We start from the raw sequence: 14,628 nt of genomic DNA, 5'->3' as shown, positions 1-14,628 counted from the left end.
AATTTAATCCCATAAGGTTGACACTATATGGTATCATTGTGTACAATGGCTAATGAAGAAACATTATGGTCACGGCAATGTATGGTTCTAATGCTTCTAAAAACCTGGAATATCCATAGTTTAATGGTCATGTCAACAGAACAGGCAGCTAAAAGTTTGCCACTATGAACAGAAGCTGTATAGATTTTAATATAAACAGAGACTGTAAGCTCCTTAAAAGTTAATCCAAAATCTCTAGTCATCTTAATTTCAGTTTAGCAGCCCATAAAATAGAGACTGTCACTGAATATGGGACAAAAATGTCTCAAATGTCTAGAATCCTATATCACTTAATATGTATTGTTCTGGTAGCTTATATTTCCATTCTTTTGGGTCTTTTTTCTTACATATTAACCTAGATACATTTTTCCTTTGTATCACCTTAGTTTTGATTCTAATTCCATAAACTTCTCCTATGATTTTTCTAAAATCGTTCGTATTTATCTAACTTTTCATTCATATCTAATTTAGCTTTCTTCCTAAAAACTGAATATACCCGCTCATAGCCAGTTGAACAGTCAACTAAAGCTCAGCTAGGTTCATCTTGGTGCCTCTGTGTCAGCATCATTGTACTGTATTATCAAGACTTCAGATAAAAAGGTAGTTTCCTTCTTTCAGAAATCAAAAAATCCTTGCAAATTCTAGAACTATAATCAAATATGGCCACAAAGTATCTGCACAAAACGAATAGTTCTTTCAGAGGGGAACTCCCACCAGTAATCAAGAGCCATTCGTAAGCCAGCGTTCATTCGGTGGGAGACCCACAGCACCGTCTTTGTGGCTCCTCTTTCATCTTCTCTCACTCATGGCAGGAAAGGAAGAAGGGAGAAGAAAAATCCACTTGTCATTTAGAATTGCTGAATCCATTTGGAAAGATATTTTAAAATACTCTAAGTTATTGCTAGAGACAATCCTATGAGATGTTATCATTACCATTTTTCCAAAAGAGAGAGATAAAAGGAAGCGAGCAGCCAGAAGTTAAATTAGCAAAGAGACCAAGATTAAACACTCATGTCCTTGTACTACTTGGGACTTTGCTTAACTCTGCAAAGTACATTTTCATATTTAGAGGAACAAATTAGATTTAATAAATGATAATATTTTACCATATGGAAGAATAATTTGAAGAAATAATAAATCACATCTATTCTTCCTTTACTATTAAATCTTTTTTCTAAATAAAATACTTTAGAAAATTTAATCTATTGGAATAAAAAGACTGTTGGATCAGCTGAATGAAAATTACCATGTTTCTATGATGTTAAAAGTCACAACGTTAACCTTTGGATTAACTGAAGAATGCTGAAATCCCTGTGGATGTCATAGCACTGTCTATATAAATGTTTTAGATTCCCAATATGCCCCTTCAGAACAATCCAAGGAACAGCCTTCCAAACCATTCTGAATCCTTATACAGAGCACCTGAGAGTGAGCTTCTGCCACTTCGAGACAAACGGTTTTGATTTCTGGGGCATTCCTCCAGGCAGACCAAGCGTACATGCATACACGGCATCATGATTTACAACATACAATGATTGACCAGAATCAATGGGAAAAACAGCAGTACTCGTGTGCCTAGAAAGTCGCTCCAATGCACAGGCTTGAGTTACTTCTTTTATACATGAATCTTATTCTTTCCTTTGAGGGTTTCATTAATGGTCCATGGCTCAAACCCCTAGCTACTCTTGTCCAGGCCTTCCTTCAAGGTGGAACTAATTAGACCACCTCTAATTACTGTTACTTCATTTGCATATTTTTTTCCTCATAAGAATTCCATTATGATTACCATAAGGCAGGCAGGGTCGCTGTGTGGTTCTGACAATTTTCTCTTTGTTTTGTCTCTCTTTTCCCCTCAGGTCAAGCTGACCTGCATGATTTCTCCTGGGCTTACTCTCTGAAAACCTTGATTCTTTTTCTCCTTCCTATATAATAGATTTCTCCTTCTTGTTCATATATACAAATTAGATCAGAAGCTGTCCTGATAAGTTTCAACCAGGTTGGAGAACTATTGATATAAATAGTAAAAACTTTAGGTTTAAAATCAAACCACAAACAAACAAACAAAAATCCTATAAATACTTCTAAATAATTTAGGGAACAGAATACCATAAGCTTAACTATAATTATATGCCTGTGACACAAACATTTTGTTTTATGTTTCTTCCCAAGGTTTTATATACTTAGGATCTGTTACTATCACAACCACCCTGCTACATCACACACTTTTAAGATGCATCTGAGACAGCTGAGAATAGCCTAACAACCCTTATCTCAGCCTCTTTGCTCTTTTCTTTCAGCATATCCATGGCAGCATCCTTCACCTTGTTTCCATTTTTTTCTCATCATTCCTGTCTCTAACAATGCCACCATCGCTTTCTTCGCCTGGACAAAGTCCGTGCTTCCATTAATGAATCACTGTTCTATGTCCATCAGGAGGCTGGATGCTCTTCTGACCACAGCATCTCACCTTCTTTCCCCACGAGATTTTCTGTAACTAATATTGTAAGTTGTTATAATGCTAAGCATGGCTCAATACAACACACCCACTTTGAAGCTCTCTGCTTACCAGTGTTTGTGGAGTTGAGTTATGACTTCTTTCTAGCCAAAGAGAGACCCAGTTTGTTTTTCTGTGTGTTCTAAAAGGATTTCTATTCACTTCCTAGATCTTGTTACCCTTAAATACTATTCATGTAGAGTCATTGTCTATTGTTTCCTTCCTCCCCTTTTTACCACTTGCACAACATAATCTCTCTAAATCCTTCCTTCTTAGCACCAGCTCTGAAGTAATATCCAACAAGTATCCCTTGCCTTGTCTGAAAATCTTCCTAAGCCTGGTTTCATTAAAATTCACTGTAGGTTTGTGTTCTGCATACCGAATAAGCTTACTTCCAATTCTTTTCATGAAAAAACTCTCACCATGCCAATTGCTAAATATCTGTATATAATAAAAATGTGGAATACCACCTGTTGCTTTGTGAATTGACAAATGTAAAAATATAAATTGCCCACATATTTCCCAAAGCCACTCATAGACTAATGTCCTACTAGAACACTGAATTTGAGAATGAAGTTATTCAATTGTATAACACTGGTGGTGGTTTGACTATGCTGTTGCTTATACTATTATATGCTGTTAAGCCAAGAAATTCCCATTACAAGAAATTTCAGGAGAGCGACATAAGACATATAAAGGGATGCTAGCAAACTATGTCTTCAAGTCATTTCATTTCACTTCTATGGTTGACTCTTCAAAAATTTTTTAGTTGATCAGAGCAATATACTGAAGCAATCATGGATTTCACTTTAAGAAAAAAAGAAATACTGTGCTGCTGTCCCCAACCCTGATGGTTAACTGAGAGCAGATGTGTGCTCCAGTATAGGAACCAGGAATACCTACTTTCCAGATTTTGTATTCACAAAGCAGGAGAAGAAAATGGAATCCACAAAATTAAAGTCAGGCTGTAGTCATGGGGAAAAGGAAAGAAACATACACTTATTGAGTACCACTATGCACCGATGCTTACACATTAAATCCCACTTAATCCTTAGAAAAATCTTGAGATATTATTACCCTCCTTAATCCTCAGAGAGAAGCATTCCAGAGGGGATGCTGAAGGTGGGAGAGGAGGACACAGCCTAAGTTAGAAACTTGCTTTTCTTTCTCTGCTGCACGAACAGTAGTTAAACGCACAGGCTCTGGAATCAGGCTGTCTTCCAATACAGACTCTCCCACCTAAAAGCCACGTGACTTTTACTGGTCCATGTGTGTATCAGCAACACTCCACACACCCTAAGATAGGTCTCCTTCCCTGACAGGTTTCAATGTTTCATCTACCTGCAAAGGCTCCCTGCAAAGACAGCCTCAGATGCATATTGTATGTATATATATCTCCTCTGTTCCTGCTCATGTTTGTTGTCCCATGGACTTCACTTTCAAAACACTGTTCAAAGTATTAAGAATTTCAAGACAGTGACAGCATTAAACCAAGTAACAGGGCTCTTCTGAACTCAAAGCCGCATACAACAGCACAGGTTGCATGCCCTGGCCCTCCTAAAGTTACTAATATTGGTCAGTCCTCGTTAAAAAACAGCTGGGGAGCTTATTAAAAAAATATCTCCTGCAAGTCAGGTGTGGCAGCTCACACCTGTAATCTCAGTGACTCGGGAGGCTGAGGCAGGAGGATTGTTTGAGCCTAGGAGTTCAAGACCAGCCTGAGCAACATAGCAAGAACCCATCTCAAAACAAAACAAAAAATATTTCCTGGATCTAGCTTCACAGATTCTCTGAAAGGTGGTATGAGGTAGATTCTAGCGTCTGTATTTTTGACACACTTCCTGAGTGAATATTGTAGTGGACTTCCAGGTATGGGAAACACCACCCTAGAGCAATTCCAAGTCCTCAAATACTGTTCATCTTCTAGGCTGAACTGGCTCTGGTAGTCAGCTGCTTTTCTTTCTCTTATCTACTCCGTCACTCACCAGCGGAGTTGACACCGAGGGAAGGGCCAGAGTGGAAGGAGTAGCAGAAGAAAGCAAAGCACCTGATGGACTCATCGTGTGGGAATAGGGTGCTAATGGTCTGATTGGTTCCCTGGCTCTCCCTATCGCCTCCTCCTGTGCTCTGGGACATGTCTGTAGGCCGGGGTGCCTATAAACTGCAGTCGGCCTCTTTCCCCAGACTGCTCCTTTCCTAGGTTCCTCGCTCCAGGACTAATCCTGGCACTGTGTCTGGCTCTTCAAGCTGGATTCTGCAGAACCTCCCTCAACTCCTCCCTTTTCCTCAACTCCTCATCCAAATGATATGTCCTTTCAAATTCTCCTCCCAAATCATGAACAAATTCCTCCCCTTTTTTTCTGTACCCTCTGCCACTACCTTAATGTGTTTAGACGTTATTCTTTTGTCTTCTGAGTCACTTGAGTGACCTTCCAATGAGGCTCTTTATCTGCCACTATGTTCTGTCCTCAACATTACTATGAGCGCCACCTAACGTCCAGATTTCTCATTCAAAATCCTCTCATGATTCCTGAGAGTCTCTGGTAAAATATTTAAATCATTCATTATAGCATACTAGGCCCTTAAAGGCATAGTTTTTTCTGCCTTTTCAGTTCCCTTTCCTGCGAGACTCTAAATACCAGCCAGTCTCAGGTCCCAGCAGTCCTTTAAGCAGCACACATTCTTCTCCGCCCTTTCTGGGTCGCTGCAACGTTATTCTCTCTACTGCAGGCAGCACGCTTTAGCACCGCCCTTTTCTCATCTAACAAACTTTTGCTTGTCATTTTCTGGATTAGCTCAGAATGCTGCTCAAGAATCACCTGCTTGCATATCCTCACCCTCCTCCCCACATCTTTTTTTTTTTTTCTTTTGAGACAGAGTCTTGCTCTGTTGCCCAGGCTAGAGTGAGTGCTGTGGCATCAGCCTAGCTCACAGCAACCTCAAACTCCTGGGCTCAAGCGATCCTCCTGCCTCAGCCTCCCAAGTAGCTGGGACTACAGGCATGTGCCACCATGCCCAGCTTATTTTTTTTTCTATATATATATTTTTTTTTAGTTGTCCAGATCATTTCTTTCTATTTTTTAGTAGAGACGGGGGTCTCGCTCTTGCTCAGGCTGGTCTTGAACTCCTGACCGTGAGCGATCCACCCGCCTCGGCCTCCCAGAGTGCTAGGATTACAGGCGTGAGCCCCGGCCCCCACCCCATCTTAATGCCGATCCCCACTGCTGCTCCTACTCTGCTCCCCATGGCGCTTGAAACAAACCTCCTGTCTCCTAACCAGGCTGCTGAGGGCCTGAGGATAATGTAGCTCCTGGCATGAAATATTATTTCAATAACTGGAGGAAGAAGGAGAGAAAACAAGACAGAAATGAAAGAAGGTTATGGCCCAAATAAATCTGCCCTCCTACCACCTTAAGGTTTAGCCAAATACCATCTTCATTCCAGTAGCCTGGGCAATTCGAAAGACAATTCAGATCCCCACCAGAATCTCTCAGAAAGATCCCCATTCACAACCCACAGAAAAATCTCACAATTCTCCTTCCACAGCCATCTCTCACAATTTCTTCCATACCCCAGCAGCAGCCTGAAAGACTGTCTCCTATCTCTAGTGATGGTTTTTCTCCTTTCTGCCTTGCTAACTGCCTTCCTGAATCTGTTTTCTCCTGGGAGTTCTTTCCATCTTAAATATACAACCTGGCTCACCTGCTGCAGCATTGCAAGTGGGAAGAAATCACCAGAGAGAGGGAGAGAAGGAGAGAGACTTGCTATAAGCTCCCAATGTATTCGGCAATGGTCTGGCAGAACAGTTGCCCTCAACAGTGGCTGTGTATCAGACTCACCTAGAGAGCTCTCAAAAATAACCCAGCTCAGGGTCCATGGCAGACACTTTAGAAAAGCAGAGGCAGCGTTCAAGTATCTCAAAATAACGTTTCTGTCTTCCACTTTCCAGTGCCTGAGAAAACCCACTTCCCCTGACACTCTCTGGAAACCTCCATCCCTGCAGATCTGAACAAATTAACACTAGAAGCCAAGTCAGCAGGCAAAGCATCACCCTTACAAGTGCAGAAAGGGGAGGCCGTTCATACTAATATTATAACAAATTTTGTCCATGTCCAAGGACTCACTTCTGCTTTTTCCTTTATGTTAAACCTCTTACTTCTATGGGGTCCTTATATTCTTCCTCTAAGCAGAAGTCTTTGCCTCAGTTTCCTGTCCACAAGCCTCAATATTGAGCTCTTCTTTTACTCCACCCACAAACATACCTTTCAGAAACTGGGTGACATATTTGAGTCCCTGCTCCCTATGAACAGACCTCTTGCACTACACCCACTGATTATCCCAGAACTTCCTAATCCCACCAAGCCTACTGCCAGGCCCTTTCCCAGTGACTAATACTGGGTATCTCCCAACCACTTCCCTTTCCCCATGGGTCTACACTAGCTGTTTCCTGAGGGCTCTGGGTCCTACAACTCACTGTGCTGCACGAATAGCCCTGAACTAAGGGAGGGAGAGAGAGAAGAGGAAACACAGAAACAACTCACCTTTAACTGGTCAGAGAGAAGAGGAAACACAGAAACAACTCACCTTTAACTGGTCATGGGGCATGGTTAAGAGCTTTTGCAATAGAACAATGATAACATACTCTGAGCAACCACAGGAATAAATTGTTCTTTACACTCTTCTCAAATCATAGAGAGAATTTCAAAGCCGATGCTAGGTTACGTCGGCCTTTCAAATCTCATTAACTACTAGAGCAGTTCTACTCCATTGTAAAGTTCTCCTTATTGTAAAGGGCACACTGAATTTCACTCAGAAAAAAAGGAGATTTTATTTCCATACAACTTTTTAGTTGATCATTGATCATTGCCTGGGTTGACGAAAATCCTCATGGCTTCAGAGAAATAAACTCTTAATACTTAGACAGCTTCTGGGGGTGTGAATAATAATAGCTGGTTGCACACATACCTGAGTGCCAACAAGAGGCTAAATGTCTATTATAACTTACCGTACTGATCCATAATGCAGAACCAGACAATAAAACGAAGCTGACCGGACTCCTGAATTTCCCCTCAGCGAGCATTCCTCATGCGTCTTCTCCTTCCAGGGCTGAATGGCGATGACTTCCTGGCAGTGGGTCTGCTCAACGGCAGCGTGGTTTATAGTTATAACCTGGGCTCTGGCATAGCAACTGTCAGGAGTGAGCCCCTCGATCTGAGCCTTGGAATCCACACCGTCCGACTGGGGAGGTTCTTCCAAATGGGCTGGCTGAAGGTAAAGAATCATTCCTTCATCTGCCCCACAAACTACTGAGCACTAGTATATTGTCGGGTCCATGCTCAAGTACAGAGGCGAACAGGCCATGATGTCGGTATCCATGAAGTTCACAGACTATTGCACTAAATAGAGGAATAGAGAGATGATTACACTTAATGGTGTGAGAATAAATAAGAGGAATTACTAACAGAGATAAGGGTGAGAAAGAAGGTTCAGGATATGCTTCCCAGAAAAGGTGATGCTTGAGCATAACTTTAAATTTGCGTTAGGGGAAAGAACAGTGGCCAGTATGAGCTTAAGGAATGCAAGGAGTTTAGTGTGGTTTTCAGGTAGCGGGATTGAGGAGCAAAAGATGTGGTTAGAAGTAGACAAGGTTCTATATTATCCAAGGACTTCGATGTCATGCTAAGAAGTTCAGGTTTTTATCCAAAGAGCCATGGAGAACTACTTAAGAAGCGGGGGTTGGGCACCATGGTTGATTTCTATTTTTGATAAATGACTCTGGTGGTTGTATTGAGAACTGACAGGAGAGGGGACAAGGCTAGATGGAGGAAGATCAGCAGGATGCCAGCTCCTAATCTTTGAAGAACTGTGATTTTGATTGAAATGCAAAACCATAACTGCTATATTAATATATCCATGGTAACAGACACCAGCAGAGAAGCAGAGAATTGAGTGGTGTTGTGTTTCTTATTTCTTCAAAATTCAGGTCTTTGTAAATTTTTCATGCCAAGTTTACTGGGAAATAACAAAAGAGTATCTTAACAGTTTACCCTGAGGAATTAATTCCTTTTTAAATAGGCTTTGAATTTTTTTCCTTTTGAAGGTAGATGATCATAAAAATAAATCCATCATCGCCCCAGGAAGACTGGTTGGTCTCAATGTCTTCAGTCAATTTTATGTAGGTGGCTACAGCGAATACACTCCAGACCTCTTACCAAGTGGAGCTGATTTTAAAAATGGTTTTCAAGGTAAGGCATGGACAGCTTTTATACTATACCTAATTATTTCAAATGCTGAGAAAAGAAAAAGCTTTTAAAGAGTATATTTCTAGTTCCCAAACCAGTTGTTTGGATTGTTTCTAATTAGACTTGAACAAAGTTTGATTTTAATCAAAAGTATTCATTCATTATTTATTGATACCTTACTACATAGGTACTAGGTGTTTGGGATGTTTCAATGAAAAAAAGATTCTTGTACCCATGAGTTTATATTCTAGTTGGAGAGAGGAAGGAACAGACAATAAACATTAAATATAATAAATAAGAAAAATATATAGCAGTATAATGTAATAAATTCAATAGGAATAAAGGAAATGGAGAGTCTGATATGGGGAACCAGGAGTATTGGTGATTTTTTTTATATAGGGTGCTTTTTAATATGAGACGAACAGGGTAGGCCTCGTGGAGTCACAGAAAAAAACTGAAACTCCATTTAACTTATGTACTTGATATAAAGGGCAAGAGACAGACAGCCATCTACCCTTCCGTACCACTGAGGTATGGCCCACAGAGGCCACAGCAAGCCAAGAGGATTAAAGGCAGCATTGTCCTTGGGCGAATAATCATATTGCCATAGTCTATCTACCTATATTAAAAAAGGAACAAAGGCTCAGACCTTCCCTATAAAGTTGGTTCATACTGTAGTAGAACAAAGATAAGCTTTGAATTGTTATAATAATTCATTTGGTGAAAATTTTGGTGGGTCCAAGCCCCAGAGTATCTGGTAAAAGGGCTGCTCATGTGGTATCCTCAGCCACTCATCCAGGCCCAGCATATTCTCCAACAGAAGTCAAAGAACAGGCTGGGCACAGTGGCTCACACCTGTAATCCCAGCATTTTGGGAGGCTGAGGTGGGAAGATCGCTTGAGGCCAGGAGTTTGAGACCAGCCTGGGCAACATAGTGAGACCCCATCTCCACAAAACAAATTTTTAAAAAATTAGATGGGCATGGTGGTACACATACCTGTAGTTCCAGCTACTCCAGAGGCTGAAGCAGGAAGATCACTTGAACCCAGTAGTTTGAGACTGCAGTGAACTACAATCAGGCTACTGAACTCCAGCCTGGGCAACAGAGTGAGACCTTGTCTCTAGGGGAAAAAGAATTAAAGGAACAGAGACTAGGATCCCTGAGAGACAAGAGCTTCCATCAAACACCATTGCAGACCCTTGAGTCTTCCACATGCTTGGCAGCATCTTTTTCCCCACCTTGACTGACTTCTGCTTAAACACAAGTGCAGGAGGCCATGTACTGAAATATATGAAAGCAAGACAACTAATCCAGCACAACGCAAGGTCAGGTTCTAACAAAATTACTTCATTTTACCAAGGCTCTCAAAGAAACTCTTTCTTTGAATATGTAATCAGTGACGATTCTCAGAAGGGTGTCTTAAAGAATAGTTTAAAGCCTCTTATAGCACTATGCTAAATGTAATAGAGAGCTCAACAGTGCTTTCGCAGCAGGCGATAATCTGAAAAGGATTGTAAAGGCATAACAAATCAATGAGTTTTTTAAAACATTATATTTAAGGAAAGGAATGAGTAAACTTACGAATGTGAAAGACGTACATCTTCTACTCAATGAAGCAGAAACCCTGTAGGAGGGTGATCAAAACTTGCTGTAATTTATCATAGACACAGTCCTTACATGAGTACTTCGGTTTGGATAATTCCTCTATGTGAGAGGCTAGTATAGCATCAAGGATAAGAGGGTGGACTCTGGAACCCAGCTGCCAGGATAAATGCCCAAGCTCTGCCACCTGCAGGCTTCATGACTGTGGCTAGTCACCTAACCTCCCTGTGCCTCACTATGCCTTATTTGTAAAATGGGATTAATAACAGTATTTCTCTTGCTATGTAGTTCTAAGAGTGAGTTAATGGAGAGAGGACACAGATCAGTGCCTCATATAGAGCAAATCCTCTGTGTTAGCGAAGATGATGATGCTGGAAGTGACAGAGGCACAGGTCCAGTCAGATGCTCACTCCTCGTCCTCTGCAACAGATGGTGGTTAAGAGCACAGGCTCTGGAATTAATCTGTCTTCAGCTGCCACCTAGCAGCTACGTGAATTTCAGCCCGTTACTTAAACTCTCTGGGCCTCCATTTTCTCCTATGTAAAATATAAATACCTATCCTATAGGGTTCTTGTGATTAATCAATTAAGTAAAATAATTATGTTAAGGGCTTACCCCAGAAACCAGCACACAATAAACACTAAATAAATGTTAACTGTTATTATTACTCCATCCTGCTGTCATAGGATTCAACATTTTTAAATTTGTTGAAGTCTAGTGCTTCCTCCTGGTTTACCTTTCTGTCATTTTCTCCTTAAGTGTGGCAATGAGCCTGAGTTCATCACACACATAGCTGACCCTTCTTCTGACAGAAAGACTAGGATTAAACACCCCTGGAAGCATATCAACTGCCATGGTTCTTAGGATGGAAGTCTTCAGCAGGTCTTCTTGGTAATTGCTTTTTTTTTTTTTCTCCACATTAAAGCTGGGCAGAGGTAATTGCCTCTTAATCCATAGTCTTATGAAAGATCTAGGACCTTGGAAACCCTAATTTTATCATTCATCTAATGGATCCTCTCTTGATCTCTGTCTTCCTTCCATTATAAACTAGCATTTACTATTTATTGCAAATTATGGACAATTGTTACCAACTTACCATAGCAACCAAATTGCAATAGTACCATAAACCCATGGTTCCCAAAAGCTTATTTCTACTTGTTCTAAATAATAATACAGTATAACTTCTTAAAAGTACAGATTTCTGGACCCTACCCCCAAACTATTTAATCGAAATCTCTACAGTAGAGTCTAAAAATTTGCATTTTAACAAGCCTCCCAGATTTGGAAGCCACTATATTAATTAATCATAACAAAGAGAATTTTGTAAAAGAACTTAATAATTAGGGTAAAGAGATCACATTTGTCTTTAGAATGGAAATTAAATCACATAATAAAAGATTATCTGATTTAGGCTTTTGCATTTCTATAAACTCTCTTGATAAGTAAATCTAATCCAGAATTCTCAATCTAAAATACAAATCCTTACTGCTAATAAAGCCCATTTGTTTTTGTTCTGAAAATGGTATATAATGAACCATTATTTTGTCTATAACCTTTAAGGCTCATAAAGATATTGAGGCTAAATGGATTAAATAATGTACATATGCCAAGCAAGCAGTGGCTTACTGCTTTGCCTGTTCAAATAGGAGCAATTCTCTTTTCCTCTGTTCTCCAAAGTTGCATGTATTACAAATCTACAGAGTTTGTAGTCTGAGTTTCACGGATGGTGGTATTTGACTGATTGGGCAAGGAAGGAGGGAAAGAAGAAAAGAAGATCTGGAGGAAGGGAAAAGAGGGAGGAGAGAAAAAAAGCATTAAAATAAATTAGGACACAAGTGATAATAAGCTGAATACTTTCACTATAAGGTCCGACGACACTCTGTTGCCTATAGTCTTGCTCCACAGTTAATTGTTCTAAAGGAAGCTATAGAAATGGAATGACTGGAGTCAAACATCCCGCCCTCACTACAAATGCCTTTTCACAATATACTTCTTTACTTATCTCTTATTATCTTATCTTATCTCTTTTATTCCAGCAAAACTTGTCTATATTATGCCCAGCACAGTGGCTCTCACCTGTAATCCCAGTGACTTGGAGGCTGAGGTGGGAGGATAGCTTGAGGCCAGGAGTTCAAGACCAGCCTGGACAACACAGTGAGACCTTGTCTCTAAAAAAGTGAAAAAAAACAAAATTAGCCCGATGCAGTGACACATGCCCATAGTCCCAGCTACTCAGAAGGAGGATGGCTTGAGCCCAAGAGTTTGAGGCTGCAGTGAGTTATGATCATGCCACTGCATTCCAGCCTGGGTGACAGAATGAGACCTATCTCTTAAAAACAAACAAACACACAAAAAAAACCTATCTGTATTAGTCAGTGGTCTCCAGAGAAATAGAACCAATAGGATGTGTGTGTGTGTGTGTATATATATATATATATAGAGAGAGAGAGAGAGAGAGAAAGAGAGAGAAAGAGAGAGAGATATTTATCATAAGGAGTTGGCTCACACAATTATGGAGGCTAAGAAGTCCCAAGATCTGTAGTCAGCAGCCTGGAGACCCAGGGGAACTGATATGTAGTTCTAGACTGAGTCTGAAGTTCTGAGAACCAGGAGAGCCAATGGTATGAGTTCCAGTCTTCAGAATTCAAGACCCAAGAAGAGCCAATGTTTCAGTCCAAGTACAGAGGCCAGAAAAGACCGATGTCCCAGTTCAAGCAATCAGGCAGAAGGAGTTCTCTCTTACTCAGCTTTTTTTGTTCTATTCAGATCTTCAATTAGTTGGATGAGACCCATCCACATTAGGGAGGGCAATCTACTCAGTTTATCAATTAAAGTGTTAGTCTCATCCAGAAACACCCCCCTCCCCACATACACACACTATACCCCAACCCACTCACAGAATAATCTTTGGCCAAACATCTGGATGCCCTATGGCCTAGTGAAATTGACACATAAAATTAACCATCACTATATCTAATCACTGCCTCTTTGTGTCTTCCCTATCTCAATTCCATGTGCCTTGAAGGTCAGTTTAAATTCCACCTCTTCAGTGAGAATCCACTCTCTGAGCCCTCAATGTGAGCTCTCAACTTCTCTTTCTCTCTCTCTCTGTCTGAAGCCTCTGGAGCTCCAAGTCCTTTTCCACTTTGCATTTCACTACCTAGTATAATTATATATCTAGAAAACATATGTCTTAACTTCCTATGAATTTAGTAAGCTTCTGGAGAACAGGAGCTGTAGTTTTGGCTTATAACAGATCTCCGCAGCACCTGGAATGGTACTTTCACATAATATGAGCTTTGACAGAAGTTGTTACAACTAGACTCTTTCCCAGACTCCCTTGCTGCTATACATGACCATGTGACTGAGTTCTGGCCAGTGAGATGCCAGCAGGTGTGACATTTGCTACTTTCAGGACTTGCCTATGAAAACCATCCATACAATCCTTCACTCTCTTTGCCAACCTATCCCAGGCCCAACATTGGCCACCCTTTGGACTTTACATGAACAAGAAATAAATTTATAATGTTATAGCAACTAATGCTCATTAATATGGGGGTTATTCAATATTTATTACTCAACTAAATACAGTGGGCATGAGATGGATTCAGATTCATTAACAACACTGTAAAAAAGATGTTACTCAATTTTAAAAAATATACAACACTCTACATTCAGTTTTTTGCTCATTCAATTTTTTCTCTTTTTTTTCAATTGCATGGAATTTTTCAAGTAAGAACCCATATGGGAAAAAGTAATGAGTTTACTACAATAATTTTAAAAACTTAACTGCCTAATTAAAAAAAAGCTATCACTTATTTGGTACCTTGCCAGTCTTACTTTCCAATATACACATGGCTCGTCACTCCAAATGTCTTTATTATGATAACTTTATCACAGGCAGGCTATATGTATTATATATTAAACGCCTGTTTCATTGTGCTACACTAAGTGGATTATGTTTTAATCTCCTATATTAATAGGAATAAATTTATCACAGGCAGGCTATATGTATTATATATTAAACGCCTGTTTCATTGTGCTACACTAAGTGGGGTGTGTTTTAATCTCCTATATTAAAAATACACGGAAAAACAAGAGACCATGTCTTCTCTAAGACTTATTGTATATAAACCCACTGATAAATATATCTCAAAAACATCCACTTCTTAACAATAGCACAATATCTTAATTTCTCTCCATCAATGGAGGAAAATTGAATAGCCATTTCCGTTATCTCTCTACATCAG

At 40.1% G+C, this 14,628-nt stretch overlaps 1 protein-coding gene across 1 annotated transcript in view; it reads left to right on the top strand.

Annotated features, from left to right (window-relative positions):
• EYS (eyes shut homolog (Drosophila)) overlaps positions 1-14,628 on the top strand; it is a 235,914-nt gene that overhangs the window by 182,989 nt on the left and 38,297 nt on the right. The window contains exons 5-6 of the mRNA XM_012650277.1: positions 7,638-7,804; positions 8,634-8,778. Coding sequence (XP_012505731.1) covers positions 7,638-7,804; positions 8,634-8,778 — 312 coding nt within the window. The remainder of the gene's footprint in view (positions 1-7,637; positions 7,805-8,633; positions 8,779-14,628) is intronic.

The sequence above is a fragment of the Propithecus coquereli genome, unplaced genomic scaffold (genome assembly GCF_000956105.1).
Source record: "Propithecus coquereli isolate 6110/MARCELLA unplaced genomic scaffold, Pcoq_1.0 Scaffold317, whole genome shotgun sequence".
Taxonomy (NCBI): Eukaryota; Metazoa; Chordata; class Mammalia; order Primates; family Indriidae; genus Propithecus; species Propithecus coquereli.
The sequence above is the reverse complement of the archived record's forward strand: the minus strand, read 5'-3'. Positions and strand labels throughout refer to the sequence as shown.